At 39.0% G+C, this 26,943-nt stretch overlaps 1 protein-coding gene across 2 annotated transcripts in view; it reads left to right on the top strand.

Moving 5' to 3' along the window:
* Positions 1-6,944: 6,944 nt before the first annotated feature.
* The window catches only part of CDKAL1 (CDKAL1 threonylcarbamoyladenosine tRNA methylthiotransferase), a gene marked incomplete at its 3' end in the record, with an annotated part of 657,220 nt that continues 637,221 nt past the window's right edge, over positions 6,945-26,943 (top strand). Inside the window, exons 1-4 of one of the 2 annotated variants that reach the window (XM_082848483.1) lie at positions 6,945-7,001; positions 7,834-7,877; positions 19,705-19,879; positions 21,366-21,478. In XM_082848483.1, the coding sequence (XP_082704609.1) occupies positions 6,949-7,001; positions 7,834-7,877; positions 19,705-19,879; positions 21,366-21,478 (385 nt within the window). In that variant the 5' untranslated portion in view covers positions 6,945-6,948. Of the gene's footprint in view, positions 7,002-7,819; positions 7,878-19,704; positions 19,880-21,365; positions 21,479-26,943 lie in introns of both variants that reach the window. The other variant, XM_082848484.1, reaches the window with a different exon arrangement.

Genomic DNA, 26,943 nt, shown 5'->3' with positions numbered 1-26,943 from the left:
GCGCAGCATCACTTCTGTAGTAGTATTGCCAAAAATTCGTAACCTGAATTTAGTCATCAGCAAACATCAGACCAACTCAAATTGAGGGACATTTTACAAAATAACTGATCTGTATTCTTCAAAAGTGTCAAAGTCAGGAAAGACAAAGGAAGAATGAAGAACTGTCCTAGATTGGGTTTCATATCAATGTTAATAGTATCGTATCAATGTTAATTTCCTGGTGTTGATAATTATTCTTTGGTTATGTAAAATGTTATCATCTGGGGAAACTGGGTGAAGGTTATACATGAATTAATTGTAATAATTTTGCAACTTAAAAAAATCTAAAGTTATTTCAAAAGAAAAAAATAATAAAAGGCAAACAAATTAAGAATATACTGAAACCTGATTTCCCCCTTCTGCAATCTATTCCATCTCCATTGATAGCAATTTCATTCTTCTTATAGTCCAGGCCCAAAACTTGGAAGTCAGCATCCTTTATTTCTCTTTTTTTCTCTTATACCCTAAATCCAGTCTACAGGAAATTCTATGGGTTGCGTCCTCAAATATGTCCAGAATCTAACCACTTCTTATCACCTCCTCCTCTTGCCTCCCTAGTCCAGGATGCCGTCAGTACCTGCCTGGATTATTGCAACAGCTTTCTAACTGACATCCTCGATCCACCCCTCCTCTCAAAACCTTCTGAAGCCTCCCATTTCTTCCAGAGTAAAAGCCAGAGTTCTGACTGTGGCCCATGAGGCCACACATGATCTGGTTTTGTTCACTCTGTGACATCTTTTCCTATTTCTTACTCCATTCCAACCACTCTGACCTTCCTGCTCTCTCTCTCTCTTTTTAAAAAAATTATTTATGTATTTATTTTTCTTGTGGTATAGTTGACTTACAATACTATGTAAGTTTCAGGTGTACAACATACAAGAATTTTGATTCACAATTTTTAAAGGTTATACTCCACTTATAGTTATAAAATATGGGCTGTATTCCCTGTGTTGTACGATATATCCTCGTAGCTTATTTATTTTATACAGAGTAGTTTGTTCCTCTTAATCCCCTGCCCTTGCCCTCCCCCTCCCCCACTTCCCTCTCCCCACTGGTAACCACTAGTTTGTTCTCTAATACCTGAGTCTGTTTCTTTTTTGTTATATTAACTAGTTTTATTTTTTAGAGTCCACGTATAAGTGGTATCATATAGAGTATTTGTCTTTCTCTGTCTGACTTATTTCACTAAGCATAATAATACTCTCCAGGTCCATCCATGTTGTTGCAAATGGCAAAATTTCATTCTTTTTTATGGCTGAGTTGTATTCCATCATATATATATATCACATCTTTATCCATTCATCTGTTGATGGACCCTGCTATCTCTTGAACATGGCAGGTGTGCTCTTCCCTTAGAGGCTTTCCACTGGCTGGTCCCTTTTACTTGAATGCTCTTTCCCCACACATTCCTTTGCTAACCTTCTCATCTTTTTCAAGCTTTTGCCTAAAGGTCTTTTTCTCAATGAGCCTACCAATGTAGGCTTAAAAATTGCAAGTCCATCTTAAAAATTGCAATCCATACTCTTGGTTCTCCTTAATCTGCAGCAAATTTTTGGCCATTTTATCACCTCTGAACACAATATATAATTTTTATTTATATCATATTTATTATGTATTATCTATCTCTACCTGCTGTCATATGAACTGTTAAGAGGGCTGAGATCTTGGTCTGTTTTTTTTTTTTTTCCCCCGAGTGTTAAAACCGTCCTTGGTGCACTGTATATACTCAATAAATATATTATTATATAACTCAGTAAGTTTGTTATTTGAGTCATATATTACTGAAGGACAGAGAAAACATCATATGTCTCTTTCCCAATCAGGGAGTTAGACAATTGTTATAAATTGTTTAAAAGTTAAGAGAATATGTAAAAATAAGATGAGCCAGGACTCTTGGTTGCAAGTGAAAGAAATCCACTCAAGTTAGCTTCAGGGATAAAATGGGGGGATTTACTTGTTCACAGAACTGAAGAGCTCAGAAGTAAATCTAGCTCCAGGCATGTGGATGTAGGGGGCTTACAGCTGTCCTCAGAACTTACTGATTTCTCCCTACATCGCTCAGCTCTACTTTCCTCCGAAATAGCCTGGGTCTCAGGCAGGTGTTCTCCACGTGGTGGTCCTGGAAGTTCCAACCACAGATTCTCCCACTTGACTGAGAGCCCAGAATTCACTCTGGCCTGCCATGGGTTACCTGCCCTGAGGCAAGGGAATGTGGTGATCTCGTGGCTTTGGCCTGGGCCACAGAAACAGCCCCCAAACCACCCATAGTGAGAGTGGGAGAAGGAAAAGATACAGTTAATTACAGAAATGAGCCAAACCAATTTGTGTAAATTGATAGAATAGTTGACATTAGAAGTATAGCACTCTGACCTCTAGTGGTTAGATTACATGGAGAAAATTCAGCATTAGCCCAAAGACAACAGCAGGTTAATTTATTTCACATCATGTTTTATATAATCTTTTCTCAGTTTATTTAAGAACATCAGTGTCCTTCCCTTTTATCCTCTACATTGAAGCATTCACCTCTTTGGGGCAAATTTTCTTTTGACCGTTCTTGTATCCTTTCTTTTTTCTCTATTTCTACAATCACCATCTTTCTTCTTGGTTTCATATTTAGACCACTGTGATAATCTCCAAACTTATTTCCTTTACGAAAACAAACACCTGAAAAGCCTTGCTTAAAAACTGCTTTAGTTGTATGGTGTCCAGCTGGGGAATTATTCTGACAATTTATCAGATCCAATAAAAATCCCTGGGTCTAGCATTAATTTTCATGTGCCCCCTCATCCTTTTGTAATTAAGAAATTCCAGTTAGCTTTCCACCACATGCGGTGGGAAGCTAACATAAATAATAATATATTTGCATAATACATGTTGACCTGCTGAACTTTAGAAATTGAGAACACATACTTTTCTTATATATAATAGATTAATCCATTTTAAATTTCATTCTACTAAACTTATCTAATATTCTACACAGAAAATTTCATATACACTTACTATCATTTTTCAAGAGTGAATTAAATGCATGATTTATTTATCATAAAAAGATACGGATAGGAACAAATTTATAAGTACATTAGCTAATTACTCAAACCATAAGCTAAATCTAAAATATGTGCTCCTAAAAACAAACAAACAAAAAAAATAAGATATGTACTCTTAAATTTTTTTTTAATTAATTAATTTTTTGGTTTTTATTTTTGCGTTTGTTCTTCATTGCTGCGTGCAGGCTTTCTCTAGTTGCAGCGAGCAGGGGCTGTTCTTTGTTTTGGTGCACAGGCTTCTCATTGTGGTGGCTTCTCTTGTTGCAGAGCACAGGCTCTAGGGCACACGGGCTTCAGTAGTTGTGGCACAAAGGCTCAGTAGTTGTGGATCACAGGTTTAGTTGCTCTGTGGCATGTGGGATCTTCCCGGACCAGGGCTCGAACCTGTGTCCCCTGCACTGGCAGGTGGATTCTTAACCACTGCGCCACCAGGGAAGTCCCTGTGCTCCTAAATTTTTATAACTTTATTTTATTCTTTCTTGATTAGTGGCTGAGACGGTAAGAATTCTCTAACTTCATTATTGCCCACATTTTCTCTTCGATTTTCACTGTAAAGAATATTAAAAGATTGAGTTAATTACTCTGAAAGTTTATAGATTTTATTGCACATTTCCCTTATCATTCTTTTCTTTTTTCTCTCCAGTGTTTTTCTTTATTTGAAATTTCGCATTTTTAATGAAAGTATACCGTTTCTTTCTTCTGAAGTATAGAGTAAAAAAAAAAAAGTCCCTGAAGTCAGACTGTTTGAGCTTCAGTTTTCTCCTCTGTAAAAAGGGGATAATGAGGATAATAATAATACTCCTAATTTATAGGATTACTTACAGAGTCATTGTGATGAAAACATTTGATAATTCACATAGAGGGCTTAGGATGGTAACTGGCACACACATATAAGTTCTCAAAAAATGTTAGGTTTTACTATTATTTTATAGATTCACTGGCATTTTTAGCATGTCTTTGTATACATGAATTGGTTTGTCTACCACCAACATTTATAAAACATTTAATATTATATTGTTGGCTGAAAAAACAATAATATGGAGCGTCTATTATGAAGTTTACAATTTATTTTGAGAAACAAGGCATAAATATTTAAAATTTGTAAACAAAATGTGGTATATACATACCATGGAATATCATTTAGCCTTAAAAAGAAAGGATATTTGACATGCTACAACACGGATGAACCTCAAAGACATTATACTAAGTGAGTTAAGCCAGTAACAAAAGGACAAATACTGTATGATTCCCCTTATATGAGGAACCTATAGTAGTCAGATTCATACAGACAGAAAGTAGAATGGTGGTCATCAGGGGCTGGGGAAAGGGGGATTAGGGACTTACTGTTTAACAGGTTGAGAGTTTAAGTTTGGGGAGATGCAAGTGTTCTGGAGATGGATGGCTGCACAAAAATGTGAATGTACTCAGTGCTACTGAACTGTACACTTAAAAACAGTTAAAATGGTAAATTTTATGTTATGTATATCTTATAATAAAAAGATTTAAAATTTAAATATTCATATGAAAGAAAATATTACAGTGTAACAGATAACCCACTAAATTATAAATTATCAAATGTCATCTTATTTATAAAATGCATCCACTTATTTTTTGAATAAATAATACATCTTCATGGTCCAAAAATAAAAGGTACAAAATGATATACAGGGAAAAGCAATCTTCCTTTAGCCGCTCAGTTCCTTTTCCCAGAGACATGACTCCATTACCAATTATTTATATATTCTGCTACAGATTTTATACATGTCTAAAACTGTAGTTATAACTATAGTCATACACTCTATGCACTATGTTGCAAATTTCTTTTTCCACTTAAGAATAGATAGTGCATTAAATGCAACCTTTTTCTTTTTCAGGAGCTGTAGACACCATAAAGATATTTAACCAATTCCCTACTGAGAAGCCAGAGAGAGTTTTCAGTCTTTTGCTATTGCAAGCAATCTTTCAAAGGATAATCTGGCACATATGTCATTTTGTATAACTGTGAGCATTTCCATAAGTTAAATTCCTAGAGGTAGTGTCACTGGCTTTTCAAATAATTCAGATTAAAACTGCCTAAAGAGACAAATTTCACCAAAGAAGAACTGGTGTCAGTTGCTTTATCTCCAAACTTGGAAACTTCCTTGTATCCTCCTCTACACCTATCAATCTCTAAGTCCTGCTGATTGTACCTCCTCAGTCTCTTCTGTCCTCCCTTTTCATTTTCCCATTGCTCACAGCCAACAACTTGATTTAGGCTTTTCACTATTTTTTTCATGTGTGAAATGTTGTCCTCAAACCCATCCTCCTGAGAGAATATTCTGCTCAGACATTTTCTTGCTACCCAATACATCCAGGATTAGGTCTAATGTCTTTATTTTAGCAAACAAGGCTCACCTTAATCTGATACCTGCACTTTCCTTTCCAGCCTTCTCTGCTATCATCCAACTTTACTCTTTTTTGCTTTTATAATGTACAATAGTTTATAGTTTCAGGCCCCCATGCATTGGCCCTCACTGTCTCCCCAGCGTGGAATACCTTTGTCCATTTCCCTCACTTCACCCCTGGGGGACGTCCTGATCTCTCTGTTGTGCTCCACAGGCCTCTTGCGTTCATCTTCCATAGGGACTGCTATTCTCTACTGAAGCTATATCCTTGCAGTAGCCTGAAAGGGTGGTAGGGAGTGTCTTTCTTCTTTTCTAGCTCCAGCATCCAACAAGTGCATATCATATGGTATGCACTCAATGAAATTTGTTTGAACTTAACCAGATCTTGGGGAGAAGGGGTACAATCATTCATTGATTCAACATGTTTATTGAGAGGCTATTAAGTGCAAGATTATGAGCTAGGCAGTGGGATGACCACCAAGAAGAAGGTTATGAGCTAGGCAGTGGGATGACCATCAAGAAGAAGGGCCTACTTTTGGTCTAGTGAAAGAGATGGGGCAACATAAACACACAATTCTAATTCAGCTGCGTGAAGACTGCTGTGGACCTTAGGTCACAGTTCAGATGTTTTTTTTTGGATGAGCAAAGCGTGCCATTTTAGCTAGAGGGAAATGCACTAGGAAAGTCATTTACAAAATAAGTCAATTGCCCCAAATCACTGTGAAACCCAGAGTCACACATAATTTCGACTTCCTTTCATGGCTATTGTCTTCACTTTCTAAAGTGGAAATGCTTTTCTGGTAAACAAGGTCAGTGTCTGGGGTAAAGAATAATAAGGTGAGATAACTCATGTAAGGTAACCAGGTCAGAATCTGTATATACTCCATAAAAGTTGTCTTTCTCTGCTAAACTGCTGCTCCTAGACTGTCTTCTAAGCATTAAAACCAACCAACCAACAAACAAAAAACAACAAAAAACCTTGCTTGGTGTTAAATGATCTATATTAAGTTTAATCCAACTGTTATCTTTTTACCCTTCTTCATTTTCTTTAATATGACCTCTTTTCACAAAAGGTCGAGGAAGCTGGTAAAATGTAATGAAAAGAGCAGATTCTCTGGGAGTCCGGCAGAGTTGGGTTTAGCACAGAGGACAGTCACTACTACCAGAATCACTTTGGGCACGTAATCAAACTCCCAGTTTCCTCTTTTGTAAAATAAGTATAATAATAAATGAGGAGATAATGTTTATGGAAAGCTCTGAACACAGTACTTGACACGTAGTAAGAGCTCAGGAGAAGTTAGCTATTAAATGATTCTAAGAACTCGAGGTCTTGAAGGTATTATTTTCGTTCTGGCAACCAAAAGAATCGTTAAATGAAATCATTACTAAACCAAGTTGAACCTGAACGCGCACTTCCAGTAATTTGATCTCTCTGGGCCACCGTCTGCGAGCATGCGTAAAAAAGCGTGGCGGGACGTATGTGTCATGGCGAGCTCCATCTAAAGTCGCTGCAGTTTCCGGAGAGTGGCGTGTAGGTTCTCTTACTTTTGGCTGGCTTGTTGTTTCGTGACTGCTGGGTAAGGGTGGCGGGTGGATCAGTGTGGGGCAGAGTTTGGCCAGAGTTCCTTTTACGGCGGAGCCTTGTTTCCCCAGTTTTAGTCTTTCTCGGCAGGTTTGCTGGTTTGTTTCGCAGTTAAAAGGGAACTTAGCAGCTGAGCTGGGGGAATTGGGAGGCAGGTAGCGCTGCCAGAAGCGAGGACGGGTCTTTGGCCTTATGTGCTGCAGGGCTGTAAGGGGTATTTAAGGGAACTCGTTGCGTATTGTCAAATCTAACTTCATTCGTTTTACCACTTTCTGCGTTAGTGAGTTTGTGGGACGGGACAAGGCTTTCACAGTTACCTAGCTTTCACAGAGCTGTATCTCAGAAATTTAAACTGAAGTTGGTCTGAAGATTAGGTGTCTTGATTTTTCACGTTTCTTTCTTGTTTACTGATGAAACCTCTCTGAATCTCGGGACGATACGTGTCTTTCGTGTGTCAGGTGATGTGGATACTTACTTAATTGCCATATTTCTGTTTTGTAGTTCTCGGTATTACTTGAATCACGCAGACGTGTTGTAGGGCTGGATAGTATTTATTAACTACGGCCAGACGCTGGATCTCAGTCATAGCAAATGTGGCAGATGTTAACACACCTGGCCTAATCAGAAAGAAATTGGGAGTAATATGGAACATCATTAACCCTGATGTATAAAGTAGCCTTTTATGGAGTTTAATCCCTTTTAGGTAGTTTTAAAGAGCCCTTACCGTGGTTTTGTGAAGTTGTTGCGAGCTTGCTTTTTCTCATCAGTTTTCATTTTCCAGACTCATCTTTCAAGAAGATTTGAGACTAATTGCGAATAATCAAGGTACTCATTTATTTTAAGCCTTTTATGTTGGAGTGACGTGTTACATATTATAACGTGCAGAAAGGTAGCCTAATTTTAATTTCTTAGTGATTTTGCCACCATCATTATCTGGAAACGCCAAGATCTCCCTATCACTAAATCCAAGAAACGTTTTCATTCATTTTACTTAACTTTGCATTACCTGCATTGAGCAGCGCTGACCGTGTCCACCTCTTTCACATGCTCGCTTCCTTTTCCTTTTGTGACCCACTGATTTTCTTCTTCTCTAGTGGCTTCTTCTTGATCTCCATTATAGGCTGGTTCTCTTCCGTATGGCAGGTAAACATGGAGTTCCTTAAGGCTTGGTCCTGTCCTCTTTCCAATTAGAAGAAATTCTGTTCTCTTTCTCTGGGTGAGCTAATGCACAACCTCATCAACATTGTTGTTCTCTGTCTTTTTTATTCTAGCCATCCTAGTGTGTGTGAAGTGGTGTCTCATTGTGATTTTGATTTGTATTTTCTTGATAGCTAATGATGTTGACATCTCATCATGTTATTGGTCGTTTGTACATCTTCTTTGGAGAAATGTCTGTTCAAATCCTTTTTTCATTGGGTTATTTTTCTGTTGTTGAGTTGTAAGTGCTCTATATGTATTCTGATACCAGACCTTTATCAGACATTTGATTTGCAAATACTTTCTTCAATTGTATGAGCTCTCTTTTCACTTTCTTGATAGTGTCCTTTGAAGCGTGAAAGTCTTAAATATGAAAGTCTTACATGTAAGTCCAGTCTGTTTTCTCTTTTGTTGCTTATTCTTTTGGTGTCATAACTAAGAAACCAGTGCTTAATCTAATGTCATGAACATTTACACCTATCTTATCTTCTAAGAGTTTTGTAGCATTAGTTCTTAAATTTAGGTCTGCAATCAATTTGAGTTAATTTTTGTATGTGATGTGAAGTAGGAATCCAGCTTCATTCTTTGCATATGGCTATCCAGTTGTCCCAGCACCATTTGTTGAAAACACTACTCTTCTCCCCATTGAATTTTCTTGGCACCCTTTTTGAAAATCAGCTGACCAGGTAATACATTTTTGACAAGCATTCTGGATGATTTTTGTGAAAGAATAACTCTAGGACAGTGATTCTCAAACTGTAGTGCACATCACAGTCACCTGGAGGGCGTGTTAAAGATTGCTGAGCTTTACTCAGAGTATCTGGTTCAGTAGATTTTGGGTGGGACCCCAGACTTCTCATTTCTAACAAGTTCCCCAGTGACCCTAATTGTGCTGGTGTGGGAACCGCACTGTGAAAACTACTGGTGTAGGACTTTGGTTCACAACTGTGGCAACACATATGAGAATTACTGGAAAGTTTTAAAAAATATTGATGTCCAGGCTCCGTTCTAGCGATTGGTTCAACTAGCGAAGGGCTCAGTTGTCGGTAATTTTCCATAGCTCCTCAGGTGACTATAATGAACACTCAAGACTGAGAACCTTTGCTGTAGGAGAACAGTGGTTCTCAATCAGAGGTGTATAGTGGAATCACCTGGGCAGGTTTTACCTTCCCATCCTTAAATTCCTCTCTGGAGAATGGGGCCTGGGTATTTGCTGTTCTAAAGGCCTCCTAATAAATCACCTCTGTAAGTAACCAGCACTCTATATTATTCTCTCTTCATCATTTTCAATATCTCCTTTTTTCACTTACTGTTTTTATTTCCTTTATTAAACTTGATTTCCTCTACCTTTGAGAAGAAACTTTCTACGATCCTGTTGTTCCATTTAACTACTATCTTGTTTTCCTTTTATTCTCAAACTTTCATTATTATTCACTTAGTTAATAATTTCTGAAGGCTAACAATTCCATTTACCAGTTCGTTGGCGGTAAGAACTTAAGCTGATTAATAGTGATGAGTGAGTTTGTTCAGGTGCTTATTATATGCAGCCAGGTTTAGGAACGTCTGCATTATATATTTGTCTCTTTTGTCTCCCTAGAGTGAATTTCTGGAAATGGAATTGCTGGGCAAAAGGATATATGTGTTAAAGTTTGATATGTATTGCCAGATTGCCCTTCAGAAAGGGTATGTCAGTTTTACCATGCTTTCTGCTAACAGTTGGGTGTTTGTCAGTCTTTGTTATCAGTGGGGTAGATGGAAAATAACTCCTTGTTTAAACACATGCCCTTAATGTGTTTGAGCATTCTTTCCTATGCTTAACGGCTATTTGCATTTCTTAAGTGTGTTGCCAGTTTTGCCTTTCCCAGTTTTTTCTGGAATGTTTTTCTTTCTTAGGGTTGCCTTAGACTCTTGTATTATTTGTGCCTTGCCAATGAGGCAGAGCCATGTGGGGAGAGCTTGGTGTTGAGAGAGGGCCTAGGTTCTAATTTTAGCTCTATCAGTGGACAAATCTTTTAGCTCCTCTGGACTTCAGTTCTGTAAAATAAGAGGCTTAGCAGTGTTCCTTGCTTCCCTAACTCTGATATTGTATGTCTACTGCGGTGGACCCCTCTCATCTCTCTTCTTCCATACTGTTTCCCTTCAGTGGATCCATAAGCAATTGTGTATGGGATGTAAATATTGTGTAATTAAAAAAAATTAATATATGTCATTCAATTTATAATCCTTCAGTAGTTCTTCAGTAACATTGAAAGGCACTACCTGGTCTTAGCCTTTCTCACTTAACTTTGTTATTTCATAGAGTCATAGTTTATAGAAGAAGCCGTAGGGGTTAGGTATTTATTTCACCTTCCCACCTACTGTAAGAATTTCCTCCTATGTTACAGAAAGGCTAGCTAAATTCAGCTTAAGCAAGTGTTTATTTATCCATTCATTCAACAGATATCCTGCGCCTGCTGTGTGCTAGGCATTGTTACAGGTGTTGTAGATACAGTGGTGAAAAAGAGATGACACCCTTGTTCTCATGGCGCTTACACTGTAGTGAGAAAGACAGGTGCACTTATATACCTACCTGGAGTCAGGTAGGTAAGTGTTATGAAGAAAAATGAAGCATAAAGTGGGTTAGAGGCCGGTGAGAATGTGTGGGATGCCTAATCAGTGTGCTTATTTTAGATAGGGTGACTAGGAAAAGGCCTCTCCAAGGTGTCATTTGAGTAGAGAAGTAGGCAGCAAGGCATACGAATATCTGGGGATGATATTCAAGGCAGAGGAAGAGCAAGTGTGAGGGCCCTGAGTCAGAAGCTAGTTTGGCCTGCTCAGAGAATGTCTGAAAGATGATTATAGTTGGGGCAGAGTGGGAGGTAGCAGAGGGGGCATATTTTGTTAGACCGGGTAGTGTACAGTAAAAAGTATTTATTGAGAAGCTGCAGTGTGCTAGACAGTTCTAGGCACCACCTGGGATAAAGCAGTGAGCAAAGCACCCAAAAGCCTTTACCTCCCCCTGCCCCCCCCATCCCCCGAGACTGTATATCCTAGTAGGAAGAGATAGTAAACAAAATAATGAAGATATTTTCATGGAGGAAGAAATTTTCCTCTACCCTTCTAGGTTCTTCTGGCTGGTCTAGAATTAAACTGACAGATTAACAGGAGGCTAATCAAATGAAAGTTTAATAACATGCATACGTGGGAGAGACCCAGGCAAACAGTAACTCTCCCAAGTGGTTGAAACCGTTGCCTTAAACCCTTCTGTCTTCAGCTAAAGACAAAAGAGGATCTTGGGGTAGTGGTTTGGGACCTCAGAGGGGAGGAAGGCAGTTGCCATGCCGTGGAAAAGCAAATGTTTGGTAACAGAGGAATTTTAACAAACAGAATTTGCTAGGTTCCTCCCTGTCTGCACACGTAGTTCATACTCTAGTTATCTGTGGTGATTACTCCCTTCCTGGAACAGGTGCTCTGTTTACACTCTTTTAGGCATTTACGGGGAAGGTCAGAGTTTCTTCCTGAATCTTTTGGTCCTTGATTGTTTTCAGCTCAAAATAATCTGCGTGGCAAGCAGACATTTTGGGGTGGCAAGTTTACTCCCCTGTAATATCTAAGCAGGTGGTGAACTGCTGTGGTAAGGAAACAAGGTAGGGAAGGCGGATAGGAGGCGTGTGTACGTGGTGAGGTGGGAGTTGCTCAGGAAGACCTCACTGGTGACATGTGAACAAAGTCCCAAAGGGCTTGAAGGCATTCCAGGCAAGACGAAGACCTTGAGATGAGTGTGTGCCTGGTGGGTGTGAACTAGCCAGGATGCCCGTGTGGCTGAGTGGAGTGAGAGGGGAGAGCGGTAGGAAGTGGGGTCACAGAGGTAACAGGAAGCTGATTATGTCCTAGTAGAACTCTGTAGCAGTTTTTACTCTGGGGCTTTTTACTCTGAGATGGAATACCAAGGGAAGGTTTTGATCAGAAGCCTGAGAAGAATTTAGGTTTTAAAGGGATCTCTGGCTTACGTGCTGCAAGTGTCCTTCGGGAATTAAGGGTGACTATTACAGTAATCCAGGCAAGAGTTACTGTTGGTTTGGACCAAGAATGTAACAGTGGGTACGGTCAGAAGTAGATTCTGAATATATTTGGAAGGTCAAGCCAGCAGGCTTTTGTCGGTGGGTTGGATTTAGGGTGAAGGAAAGAGACGAGTCAGGGATGGATCCAGGATCTTTGGCCTGAGTGGGTGGAAGGTTGGGATTGCCTTAAGCGAGCTGGGGGAAGTTCTGGGAGGAGCTGGTGTGATGTTGTTGGTTGCAGGTGGGGTGAGGTGGGGAGAGAATCAGGAGTTTTGTTTTTGACCTTTTAATCTGAAATAACTATTAGACATTCAAGCAGGGTGTTGAATAGGCGGTTGGACATCTGAGCCTGAAGTTCAGGGGGGGACTGGGGCTGGTTATACAAGCAAACAGTTGGTATTGGAAGGCCTTGGGACTGGATGAGATCACCGAGGGTGTGTCTGTTAACTAGAGAAGAGAAGTCCTGTAACGGAGCCCTGGGGGCATTCCGACGTTGAGAAGTTGGAGAGTTGAGGAGGAACCAGCAAAGGAGACTTGGGGAGTGGTTGACATGGTAGGAGGAGAACTCAGAGTGTGGGATTCCAGGAGCCAGTGAAGAAGATCGCTTTAGGAGGGAATGCATGGACCGTAGTGTCAGATGCTGCAGACCGGGTCAGGCGAGATGGCTGAGAATTGACCACCGTGTACACTGTTGTGAGTCACTGAAATCAGGACAGCAGTTTTGGTGGAGTGGTCGGGGTGAAAGCCCGGTTTAGTAGAGAATGGGAGGGGGAGATTGGAGACAGTTCTTGCAAGGACTTTTCTTTTCTTTCTTTTTTTTTGCGGTACGTGGGCCTCACACTGTTGTGGCCTCTCCCATTGCAGAACACAGGCTCCGGACGTGCAGGCTCAGCGGCCATGGCTCACGGGCCCAGCCGCTCCGCGCAGCATGTGGGATCCTCCCAGACCGGGGCACGAACACGTGTCCCCTGCACCAGCAGGCGGACTCTCAACCACTGCGCCACCAGGGAAGCCCAGGAGTTTTCTTTTAAAGGAGGGAAATGTGGTGGAGTTAGTAGGTAGAGGAAGTGGGGTCCGGATAAGGTTTTTGTTTTTCAAATGGGAGAAATAACAGTATGTTTATACCCAGATAGTAATGATTCAGTAAAGAGACAATTAGTGATGATGCAAGAAGAGGAAGCATGGCTGGAATTCTGTGCTGGAGCAGGTCAGAGTAGAGGGATTGCTCTAAGGGGGGTGGGCAGTTCATTCAGTGTAACAGATTGATATGTGGGCAAAGACCCATTTCCCAGTAAGAGAATGAAGTCATCCATGTGTACAGAATATGGGAGGGGATCTGAGGGTTGGCTTCATTCAGGCCTTCTGTTTTCAGTACCGTCTGCAGCCTCATGAAGAGGAGATCTGTGAGGAATTAATTTTCAGAAAACTCCTAAGATCAGCGAGTTTAAGTTTCTTCACCGCAGCGCTTCCCAGTCTTTGCCCTACTAATGCATACTGGGAGCCTGTCTGTCTTCCCAGACGCAGACTGTCCCAAATTTATTTGACCACAGAACTGTGTCTTCACTGATAGTCAACAAATAGAACGAATTTGGGAAAGACTAGCCTAGTTCATTTCACCTCACCTATAGTTTGCTGAGTCGGCCAGGGCTCTCGTTCACAAGAACAGAAGCCCCAACTCAAATGAATTTGAGCCACAGAGGGAATTTGTTAGCTCACGTGACTGGGCAGGGCAGGGCTGCATCTGGCTGCAGGCATTGGTTGGACCCAGTTGCTCACATAATGTCAGTATTGCTCGTTGTCTCTCCAGCTCTTAGAAGGCTTTCCTGCCTTGGGTAGGTTTCTGCTTTGTGGCAGGCAAGATGGCCCCCAGTATCCTCAAGTTGACAGCCTCCTAACTTAGTCACTTCAGTGAAAGAGCAGCCAGCTCTCCTGTTAGCCCTGGCATAGAAGTTCTCGTGATGATTCTCCTTGGCTCGGCTTGTCATGTCCAAACCTGCACCAATCATTGTGGCCCAGAGGATGCATTACTCTGGCACATGGGGCTCATGTGCCATGGCTGCATCTGGGGAAGGAGGAGGCCTGTGACTGACAGTCCTACCCTGACCACGTGGTATGGGTGTTCACTATCATTTAAACAGTTCTTGACTGATTGCCATCTGGGCTATTTCTGATCTTTTGTTCTTCTAAGCAATGTAAAGCTAGCTGAGGTTTGAACACAGATTTGTCTGATTTACAGGGCCTAGTTTGTCATACTTGTAAAGAGTGCATTACAGCCAAGGGCACAAAATGAGCCTGGCTGGAAATGCTCTGTTAATGGAAAAATGGGAATCTGACAGATGAAGAGAAGGAAAATTCATCAGAAAGGCTCGAGACCAGAGGAGAGTGTAGGACCCTTAACACTGGTTTAGGCGACCCGGATGAAAGGCGGTCGTTCCGGGTGATTAAGTAGGCCGTAGAGTCTCGCACAGCACGTGGGCTCAGGCTCACCTGCCGTGGAGTCTTTGAGCTGCTTTGGGTAAGTTAGCTTCTCTGTGTTTTAGATTACTCTTCATTTTTTTTTTTATTTGGCTGTGCCACGGCTTATGGGATTTTAGTTCCCCGACCAGGGATGGAACCCAGGTCCTCGGCAGTGAGAGTGTGGAGTCCTAACCACTGGACAGCCAGGGAATTCCCTGGATTACTCTTTAAAGTGAGCATAACACCACCACCTACCTCCTGGAGTTGTTGTGAATGGTTAATGAGATGATGCTGTGAAGCCCTTGCTTCCTGTCTGGACACAGTATTAGTGGAGGTCTGCCAGTAAGTGTCCTCAAGTATCGGCAGACCTCATTTTCTTGTGCTTCGCTTTATTGTGCTTCGCAGATGTTGCCTTTTTTTGTTTTTACACATTGAAGCTTTGTGGCAGCCTGGCACCCAGCATGTCTGTTGATGCCATTTTTCCGACAGCACTTACTCTGTGTCTCTGTGCCACATTTTGGTAATCCTCGCAGTATTTCAGACTCTTTCATTATTGTTATATTTGTTATGGTGATCTGTAATCATTTATCTTTGTTACTCCTGTAATTGTTTTGGGGCACCTTGAACTACACCTGTATGAGATCGTGAACTTTATTGGTAAATGTGTGCTCCTACTTAAACCAACTGGCCCTTCCCCCATCTCTCCCCCTTTCCTCGTGCCTCCTTATTCCCTGAGACTCACCAATACTGAAATTAGGCCAGTTAATAACCTGGCAGTGGCCTCTAAGTGTCCAAGTGAAAGGAAGAATTGCGTGTCTCTCAGTTTAAATAAACTAGAAGTGATTAAGCTTAATGAGGAAGCCGAGATAGCCTGAAAGCTAGGCTTCTTGTGCCAGTTAGCCAAATTGCGAATGTAAAGGAAGAGTTCTTGAGGGATATTAAAACAGATCCTCCAGTGAACACATGGATGATAAAAAAGCAAAACAGCCTTATTGCTGATATGGAGAAAGTTTGAGTGGTGTGGATAGAAGATCAAACCAGCTGCAACGTTCCCTTAAGCCAAAGCCTAATCCTGAGCAAGGCCCTAACTCTGTTCAATTCGGTGCAGGCTGATAGAGGTGAGGAAGCTACAGAAGAAACGTTTGAAGCTAGCAGAGGTTGGTTCATGAGATTTAAGGAAAGAAGCCGTCTCCATATGTAAAAGTGCAAGGTGAAGAAGCAAGTGCTGATGGAGAAGCTGCAGCAAGTTGCCCAGAAGGTCCAGAAGATCTAGCTAAGGTAATTACAGTGGCTCAGTGCCTGCTTTCAAAACTTCAAAGGACAGACTGACTCTCTTGTCAGGGGCTAATACAGCTGGTAATGATAAGTTGAAGCCAGTGCTCATTTCCCGTTCCGGAAATCCTAGGGCCCTTAAGAATTATACTAAATCTTCCCTGCCTGTGCTCTATAAATGGAACAACAAAGCCTGGATGACAGCACATCTGTTTATGACATGGTTTACTGAATACTTTAAGCCCACTATTGAGACCTACTGCCTAGAAAAAACATTCCTTTGAAAATATTAACTGCTCATTGACAGTACACCTGGTCACCCAAGAGCTCTGATGGAGAGATACAAAGAGATTAATGTTTTTCATGCTGCCAACACAGCATCCATTCCGCAGCCCATGGGTCAAGTAGTAATTTTGACTTTCAAGTGTTACTATTGAAGAAATATATTTTATAAGGCTAAGCTGCTATAGATAGTGATTCCTCTGATGGATCTGGGCAAAGTAAGTTGAAAACCTTCTGGAAAGGATTCACCATTCTAGGGGCCATTGAGGACATTTGTGATTCATAGGAGGAGGTCAAAATTTCAACATTAACAGGAGTTTGGAACAAGTCGATTCCAACTTTCACGGATGACTTTGAGGCGTTCAAGGTTTCGTGGAGGAGATAACTGCGGATGTGGTGGAATTAGCAAGAGAACTAGAATTAGAAGTGGAGTCTGAAAATGTGACTGAATTGCTGCGATCTCATGGTAAAACGTGGATGGATGAGGAGTTGCTTCTTATGGATGAGCAAGGAAAGTGATCTCTTGAGATGGAATCTACTCCTGGTGAAGATGCTGTGAAGATTGTTGAAATGACAACAAAGGATTTAGAATATTACGTAAACTTAGTTAATAAAGCAGAGGCAAGGTTTGAGAGAATCGACTTTAATTTCAAAAGAAGCTCTACTGTGGGTAAGATGCTGTCAAACAGCATTGCATGCTTATAGAGAAAGTGTTCATGAAAGGAAGAGTCAATTGATGAGGCAGACGTCACTGTTCTCTTATTTTAAGAAATTCCCACAGCCACCCCTCTTCAGCAGCCACCACCCTGACCAGTCAGTAGCCATCAACATGGAGGCAAGACCCTCCACCAGCAAAAAGATTATAATTCTCTGAAGGCTCGGATGGTGGTTAACTTTTTTTTAGCAACAAGGTATTTTAAAATTAAGGCATATACATAGTTTTTTTAGATATAATGCTATTGCACACTTAATAGACTACAGTATAGTGTAAACATAACTTTTATGTGCACTGGAAAATCAAAAAATTCATGTGACTCCCTTTATTATGACATTCGCCTTATGGTGGTGGTCTGGAGCTGAACCTGCAGTTATCTTTGAGTTCTGCCTGCACGTTTCATTTTTCAGGTAGCTTTTTTTCTTAAGTATTTTATTTTAACATAATTGTAGATTTACTTAGTTTTAAAAATTATGTGGAGATGCTGTACACTTTACCCAGGTCTCCCCCAGAGGTAGCATCTTGCAAAACTGTAATATGTACCGTATCACAACCTGGATATCGACATGATGTGGTCAGGATGCAGAACATTTCCGTCACCACAAGGATCGCGCACACTGACCTCTCAAGTATGTTATATAAATGTAATCATACAGTAGATAACCTTTTGCACTTGGCTCTATTCACTGAACAGAATTCTCTGGCGATTCATCCAGGTTGTTACATGTGTCAATAGTTCATTCCTTTCTGTTGCTGAGTAGTATTCCATGGTATTGGATGTGCCTCAGTTTACTTAACCATTCAACCGTTGAAGGGCATCTGGGTTGTTTTCAAGTTTCAGCTCTTAGAAAGCTGCTGTAAATATTTATTTTAGGTTTTTGTGTGACTGTCTTAATATTTCTCCTGGATAAACACTTAGAAGTACAGTTGCTGGGTTGCATTGTAGTTTCATGATTAGTTAAAGAAAATGCCAAACTGTTTTCCAGAGCAGCTGTACCATTTTATATTCCCACCAGGGCTGTACGAGTGATCCAGTTTCTCCACATCCTGGCCAGCATTTAGTGTGATAGCTATGCAGTGCTATCTCATTGTGGTTTTAGTTTATATTTCTCTGATGGCTGGTCATGTTGAGTCTCTTTTCAGGTGCTTATTTTTCCCTCTGGATATCCTCTTAGGTGAAATATCTCTTTGTCTTTTGTCTATTTTCTAACTGAATTTTTTTCTTTTCTTTCTTTTTCCTTTTTTTTTACTATTCTGTTTTGAGTTCTAGATACTAGTCCTTTGTCAGATATGTAGTTTGCAAATATGTTTTTCTCAGTCTACAGCTTGACGTCTCATCTCTCAAAAGGGTCTCTTGCAGAGTAAAAGTCTTTAATTTTGGTGATGTCTGGGCTTGTTAATTTTTCTTTTTATGGATGGTGCTTTTGGTGTCAAGTCTAAAAACAACTCACTTAGTTCTAGATCCAGAAGACTTTCTCTTACGATTTTTTCTATAAGTTTATAGTTTTGTTTTACATTTTAGTCCAGGATCTATTTGAATTAAGTTTTGTATAAGGTGTGAGACTTAGGTGGTTGTTCATTTATTTGTCTATAAATGTCCAGTTGCTTGAGCAGAAATGATTGAAAAGGCTATCTTTCCTCCACTGAACTGTGTTTTGCAGTTTTGTGTTTTTTTGGTGTTTGTGTGGAGTGGAATGGTTATTGTCTAAAAGTTTTGTGTCTTATTAGGCTGCCACTTTTCTGGTTCTTTGGCAACAGAACAGGCTTTTGTTTTGTTGAGGGCTTTTATTGTCTGCACCTGTTGGCATTTCTGGGTTGCTGGCTTCTTCAGTTCCAAGTCTGGGATATAGGAGGCAAAGCAAAACCCAAGGAGCTCACCATGGTGGTGTAACTTGGGTTGCAAGGTCCCTAGCCGGTCTGCCTTCTCTCCATCTTTCAAAGTGTTCTTATGTTTACTTTACATATATGTCTGGAGTTCTAGTTGTACTTAGTGGGAGGGATAGGGAAAATATGTTTATTTCATCTTCCTGGAAGCAGTGTCCACATTTTCTTTTCTTAATTATAAAAAATTTGAACATTCAGGAAAGTAGAATTGGATAATAAACACCAACATGTCTATTTCCTAGATTTAAGAGTTGTAAATGTTTCCCTATGTCTTAATATATTTTTTATTGTTTTAAAATAAATTATAGACGTAATATTTACCTCTACATATTCAGTATGCATCTCTAAAAAATAAGATTTTAAACATAAAGACAATACTTTAATGATTTTTAGCAATATCCAAATACTATCTAATACCCAGTTCATATTCTGATTTCCCTAATTGTTCCCAAAATGTCTTACAGTTGTTTGGACAAAGTAAGACCTGATCAAGAGCATGAATTGTGTTCATATTATCTTCTAAGTATCTTTTAATCTTGAACAGTTCCTTTCCTGTTTTTTTCTCCATGACACTGATTTGTTGAAGAAATAGTTCTAGTTGAACCCTGGAATGTCCCACTATCAATAAGATTTATCTGGTGTTTCTTTTACTGTATCTCCTGTATTTTCTGTAAACTTGAAGTTAAAATCTAAAGGCTTTATTAGATTCAAGTTTGGCGAGAATATTTCACGGGTGATGTTATGTTGAACAGATTTTCTGAGGGACTCATATGCTTGAATCATTTATAACTTTTTTATGTGATAGAGAAGATGCCTTCTGAATCCTGTGATACATTCCTGGATGACATAGAAGATATTGTGTCACAAGAAGATTCAAAGCCCCAAGATAGGCATTTTGCGAGAAAGCACGTTGTTCCAAAGGTGCGAAGGCGAAATACCCAAAAATATTTGCAAGATGAAAACAGTCCACCAAGTGATAGGTAAGCTTTTCTTTTCTTTTGAAATTATATTCAGTATCATACCAGGGGAGAGGCTGGCACTACTGTATATGATATACGTAATGTCTCTTTTAAAAAAACCTTTGAGGGGCTTCCCTGGTGGCCCAGTGGTTGAGAGCTCCGCCTGCCGATGCAGGGGACGCGGGTTCGGCCCCGGTCTGGGAGGATCCCACATGCCGCAGAGCAGCTGGCCCGTGAGCCATGGCCGCTGGGCCTGCGCGTCCGGAGCCTGTGCTCCGCAGCGGGAGAGGCCACAGCAGTGAGAGGCCCGCGTACCACAAAAAAACAAAACAAAACAAAACAAAAACAACTTTGAAATTTTGAGAGGAAATGTGTAGTGTTTTTTTGTTTTGTTTTGTTTTTTGAATGGTTTTAAATTTAGCAAAGTCATTGACTAAAGAAGAAAAAGATGTCAAATTGCAAGTTTCTTAAAGGCAGGGCCTAGGGCAGTATTTGGCACAAAGATAGCTCCCCCCCTGCACCCTCCCCTGGCTGGATGTCTTTGCTGTTACAGTAGTTGGTGTGTAATTGTTACTCCCACATTAAAAATTTTATTGAATTTGTGATTCTTATGAGATAGTGGTGGTTTGGGCATTTGGTTTTTCTTAGCAAATTTACAAATACTTGTGGATCATCTAAAGGCATTGGGCACAAATAATTGTGCTGTTTACACTGTTATATTAGGTCTCTAGTGAAATTCTAATACAATGTAGCCAGAAAGGAATATGCAGTTACATAGTTTTAATATGCTTATATTTGTTTACCTAGTAAATTGTTGAGAGTTTTAATACACTTGATTATTTTGTTTGGAACAGATTCATAAGATGTATGAATTTAAAATTTGCTTATATTTTAATGAATGAAGTTTATTAAGTTTGTCCTAAACATGTCGTTAAGGTAATGTCTATTTAATTATTAATTATTAGGGCAATCCAAGTTGAAAGTCCTTTTATTTCCTTTGTAAAAATATTACATTTTTCAGAACTGTATTTTTATATATGGAATGCTTTGAATAGTGCTGTAGAGTGACAGATTTTCATTTTGATTCAGTTATTTATATCTGTAAGTTATAAAATAAAGATTGTAACTAGTATATAGTAGTCTTTAGATGTATTTAACTTTATTTGCCATTGCTGCTAGAACCATTTTCTGTGCTATTGTTATTTGTTTGTACCTTTCCAGTAGTTGAACTTAGTGGTAATATTTAGTAGTATTGAATTTAAAATACAACTCAGAGAAAAGATATTTTTTGTACAGAGTCTTAACTTAGAATCCTGTGCTGTTATTTTATCTTGTATTTAGATTTTTGGTGTAACAGCAGATTATGTATTAAGTTGGTGCATTTAATCAATAGCCTGTGAATGGATTGCAGTGAGTGAGTATTTTTGCATAATGGGCCCAGAAATTACCTAGTGCTTTTTATTTAAAAAATCCCTTAATGAGACTTTTTTTTTTAATTCATTAACAGCACTATTCCAGGCATACAGAAAATTTGGATACGGACTTGGGGTTGTTCTCATAATAATTCAGATGGAGAATATATGGCTGGACAACTAGCTGCTTATGGATATAAAATTACAGGTAATGAGATCTGTAATGTATTTTATTGATTAAATTTTTCAGAGATAAGTTTTTTAGAGATATCTTTTCTAACTTCAGCAACTAAAGGACATTTTAGCATAATTTGATGATTTTAAGGGAAAACAAAATGATACCTAATATATGTTGTCTAGATAACTACAGTTGACCCTTGAACAACACAGCTTTGAGCTGTGTGGGTCCACTTATCCGGGGACCTTTTTCAATACATACACTGTTATGTTTACAGTCCGTGGTTGGTTGAATCCTAGGATGTGGAACCCTCGGATATGGAGGACTGGCTATGGCACTTGAGGATATGCGGATTTTGGTCTCTGCCGCAGGTCCTGGAACCAATCCCCTGAACATACTTAGGGATGACTCTGTGTGTGTGTGTATAATATTAAAAAAAATTTTTATTTTGAAATAAGTTTGGACTTTCAGGAAAGTAGTAAAATTGAGAGTTTGTATATGTCCTTTATCCAGGGTCCCCTAATCTTAATATCTAACATAATTGTAGAATAATTAATAAATTGGGAAATTAGTGTTAGCACAATACTATTATCTAAACTACAAATCTTGTTTGAATTTTGTCAGGTTTCCTATTTACATCCTTTTTATGTTCCAGGATCCAATCTAGGATCTCACCTTATGTTTATTTGTAATGTCTCCTTAGTCTCCTCCAATCTGTGACAGTTGCTCAGTTTTTTCTCATCTTTTATGACTTTGACACTTCTGAAAGAAAATCGATTGTTTTGTAGAATGTCCCTCACCTTGGGTTTGTCTGATAGAGTAAGGTAATTATGATTACCTTAGATTAGAGTAAGGTAATTATGCATTTTTGGCAAGAAGAGCACAGAAGTGATATTATATCCTTCTCAGTGCATCACATCGGGCAGGGGGCTTCATGATGTTAGTACACTGCCCCTTGTCTGTCAGATTTCTCCACAGTAAAGTTACTATTTTTCTCATTGTAACTAATAAATACCCTGTGTCTCCTCAACCTCTTGCCTAGTAATTTTAGTATTCGATAATTTTAGTATCTGTTGGTGGATCTTGTCTGCAAGTTATTACTGTGATATTTGCCTAGTGGTGATTTTCTATTTTCTTCTTTTCTTCCACATTTATTAATCAGAGTCTTCTGTAAGGAAGGGCTGTCCTTTCCTCCCCATTTTATTTGTTGATATCAGTATGAACTCATGGATATTTATTTTATTCTATAGGTTATAGTTCAGAGCTATCATTATTTATTTATTTATTTTTATTTATTTATTTATTTATTTATTTATTTTTTGCGATACGCGGACCTCTCACCGTTGTGGCCTCTTCTGTTGCGGAGCACAGGCTCTGGACGCACAGGCTCAGCGGCCATGGCTCACGGGCCCAGCTGCTCCGCGGCATGTGGGATCTTCCCGGACCGGGGCATGAACCCACGTCCCCTGCATCGGCAGGCGGACTCTCACCCACTACGCCGGCAGGGAAGCCCTATTTATTTTGTTTCTTGTATTGTTCCAACTTTGGCCATAGGACCTTGTTTAGACTGGCTCCTGTGTCCTTCAAACATGCCCCCATTCCTTTTTGAGCACTTCCTTATTTTCTGGCACCACAAGATATTCTAGTGTTGTATTTTCCCTTCCCCAGCCTTGGAAGCAACCACTTTTCCAAGGAATCCTGACCCCTTTCATTAGGAGAATAGTGTGTAGAACCAGACCAGAGATCTGGGCACTAGTTGTGCTTATTGCTACTGTGAAGTATCAGTGCTTCGAGGTTCTCTCAGTGGACAGAGTTAGGGAATATATATGTATATGAACTGGCAGATACATCTGTATCTGTTTCTGTTGTATGTACAATAAATGGGAACATAATTTGAACGCTTTGTGAGAGGCAGTGAATGGCCCAATGCTTTATATGTGTTATCATGCTTAGTCCTTGTGACAAAAGGACATATTAGCATCCATTCATATAGGTGAGAATGGAGAGGTTGTTTCTTACTTTAAATCACATGGGCGGTAAAGTCTGTTGCTCCAAAACATTGCTCTTGACCACTAGTCTGTATCACATAGCACATTGCCTTTGCATGTGTAGTTGGCCTGTCCTAGCTTCAAGATGGATGTGAGGAGAAGGGCAGATTGGAAAGTTATTCCTTTCATAGCATTGTTTCCTTCAATAAGTAAGTAATTGTATGTCATTAACTCTGTTTTTGATAACTCATTCTTTTTTTAAAAAATTTATTTTTATTTATTTATTTTGGGTTGCGTTGGGGTGTTGTTGCTGCGCTCGGGCTTTCTCTAGTTGAGGTGAGCAGGGGCTGCTCTTCCTTGCGGTGCGCAGGCTTCTTATTTCGGTGGCTTCTTTTGTTGTGGAGCATGGGCTCTAGGCACGCGGGCTTCAGTAGTTGTGGCACGCGGGCTCAGTAGTTGTGGTTCATGGGCTCTAGAGCACCGGCTCAGTAGTTGTGGCGCACAGGCTTAGTTGCTCCATGGCATGTGGGATCTTCCTGGACCAGGGCTCGAACCCGTGTCCCATGCATTGGCAGGCGGATTCTTAACCACTGCGCCACCAGGGAAGTCCTGATAACTCATTCTTTAGACAGCAAAATCAGTCTTAAAACAGGTAAAAACACTCAATCTGCTTTTAGAATTACTTCTCTGTGTTCATTAGTAATTTTTGTATAATTTAGCCTGTACTTACCTTAATACATTCTGATGGTACAGTTTGAAAATTAAGAAAATAGCCTTTAAGATAACTTCCTAAATATTAAAAAAATTCAGAGCTTGACTTATCCTAGGTGATATTTAATATCTAACACATGTTAATTCATTTTAGCCTATTAGCAGGTTTTTAGTATTATAACAGTACTCTTCTATGTAAAATAAGTCTTGATGTGTTTATACAAGAATATTAAACTTTGTTATGCAAACCTAATTTTCATTTCTTATTTGGGAATAGTAAAAAGGGGAATTGGTTCCTTAATCACTTGAATGTGAAATTTATTTTTCTTGTTACTGTAGTTTCTTTCTTTTATATGCCTGTATTACTTATATGTATTTGTATTAATTTTACATACTGTGATTTTACCCACTTCAGAAATTTAGCAGTTTTAATTCTAGTCTGGCTTGCATGCAGTAGACTGTAGGACCACTTTCTTACTTGTCTAGATGCCATAGGCCCAGAAAATATAAACATTAGCTTCCTTAAAATATTTAATAAGGAAATCTCTACAGGTCTTTCATTTAGGTTAGATATATGAGTGATTTCTGGATACCTATGCCAGTGGTCTCTTTTGTTATTGTGGAATAATGGGAATTTCTAAAAATTATTATTGCTTAATAGTTTATAATATTTCATTAATCACATGTAGACCAAAAATATTTTCATTTAACTCTGTAATTGATAAGAATGAGATATATAATAGATTATGTATAATGTACACAGAAGTTACTGAAAACAGTATACAGAGAAATTCAGAAATCTCAGTTACCAATGGTAGATACTTTTACTATTTGGGGAAGAAAGAGAGATTAGATATATACTTGAAATTGCTACTTTTCTAACTGTGTGAATCTAGGAATATAGTTACTCCATAGTAAGACCTCACAGAGACTTAGAGAAGTAAATGCTTGTTCGTTGCCTCTTTCAAATCCTTTTTATTTTGAGGAAAAGGGTGGTTTATAACTTATAATGCCTGCTTGCTTCTCATTTCAAAGAATGAAACCTGCTGAGGAAAAATGATGTCATTCTCTAAAACTCAGATACCTGTTTGCATGATAGAATTAAATTAGTATTATGGAAAGCAGTTAAACTGTCCTGGTAGGTACAGTGGCTTTTTACAGAAGTATGATTTGAACACAAACATTTCATGAGTGTGTTCTTCAAGTGAGCAATTTTTATAGACTAACCCCCTCCCCCACAAATGCTGCTGCCTTGGTTATTGTTTTTGGATTATTTCTTTTGGAATGTTGGTCAATTATTTTCGTTGTCCTCATTGGTGGCGATCTTTATATCTTGAGAATATATTTAGTGTTTGAATGGTCACAGGTCGTTTGAGGCCAAATCTGATGAACAAGTATTGTGGTATGATACTCATATGTTGGGACTCTTCATTACTGTGACATAAAATAGGATACATGCTGATTTTTCTGATCTCTACATTCTAGTTTTCTTTTTCTTCTTTAAATAGAGCATGGGAACATTTAGTTTTTTTTTTTTTTAATCTCGTCTTTTCATCTCAACAAGAATCTCCTCTTGTGATAGGAAGCATAAAACTGTGTTTCAAACATCTGCCTACTAAGTGGCACTAGTTTTGATTCTGTACTAAATTGTGTGTTATCCATACAAATTAAGTAGTGTTAATTTTGTTCTTGTTTAAATCCTGAGCATTGTTTTCCTTATGTTTGAGAGTGAACTTGCATGGTTCGTTAGATTCTTTACCTTTTACAGAGATAAAGAGAAAATCTAGTTCACTCTTGTGAATTCTAAAATACTTTGGCTCCAGGTCCTGACTTTTTTAACTTGATATTATGTCAAAGTGAATGCCCAGTCATAGTTAATAACTTGCATGATAATCACATTATTTTGATAAAAGTTTTAAGCTCAATTTTCTCACTGGTAGATGCGGGAAAACTTCATCTTTTTTAATCGTTTTTCTCTGGGAACTTTCGATCATTTTTCATCCTGTTCCACTTTTGGCCTGACCTTTTCAGGTCACTTAAACTTCTTGTTTGCATTTCTTGTAGCATGTAAGTGGTAGTACTTCAACTCACATTAGTTGCAGTAATTTTTGTGAATAAATGCACTGGAGTGCTCAGTTGTATTAAGATGACCAGTCTTTTCAAAATTGCTGGCATTCTGATACTGAACAACTTAAAAATATTTTTTAGTTTTAATATTTTAGAATTTTTTTTTCTAGGACTTACTGATATTTTATATGGTCAGTGTTAAATTCAACACATCCACATATTTGTCCCTGTCTTTACTCTTCATTCCATCTTGCACCTCAGACCTTTATCTGGAATCTTTCTGCCTAAAGTACACCCTTCAAAATATTTTAGAATTTTTATGAGTGACAAATTTACAGAGACTAACGGATTTTCATAAACTTCACTTTGCTTAATTGCTTAATGATTCATATTGCCCTTTGAGATTTTGTAAAAGTTATTTTTGATAATTCATTTAGAAATAGCCTGTGTTTAAACTTTATTTTTTAAGAAAATGGGCAGATGAGTAATTACCATGAAAGCTTCACTTAAAAATCTATGTTTTTGCATTGTTGTCCCTGATTTTGAGGAAAAAACCTTTTTTTCAGATGTTGACACTGGAACATGTAAAATAATGTTGGCTCTTTTTTTGGCTGTTAAAATTCTAGTTGGTTTGGATTAAAGACATGATGTATTTTTAGCTCTTGGACAGTAGATGGCAGTATTACATTACATGATAACTGCATCTATGCCATTAATATGAAAAGTGAA

Source organism: Leucopleurus acutus (assembly GCF_964270905.1).
Source record: "Leucopleurus acutus genome assembly, chromosome: 10".
Classification (NCBI taxonomy): domain Eukaryota; kingdom Metazoa; phylum Chordata; class Mammalia; order Artiodactyla; family Delphinidae; genus Leucopleurus; species Leucopleurus acutus.
This window is presented reverse-complemented; position numbering and strand designations above follow the sequence as displayed.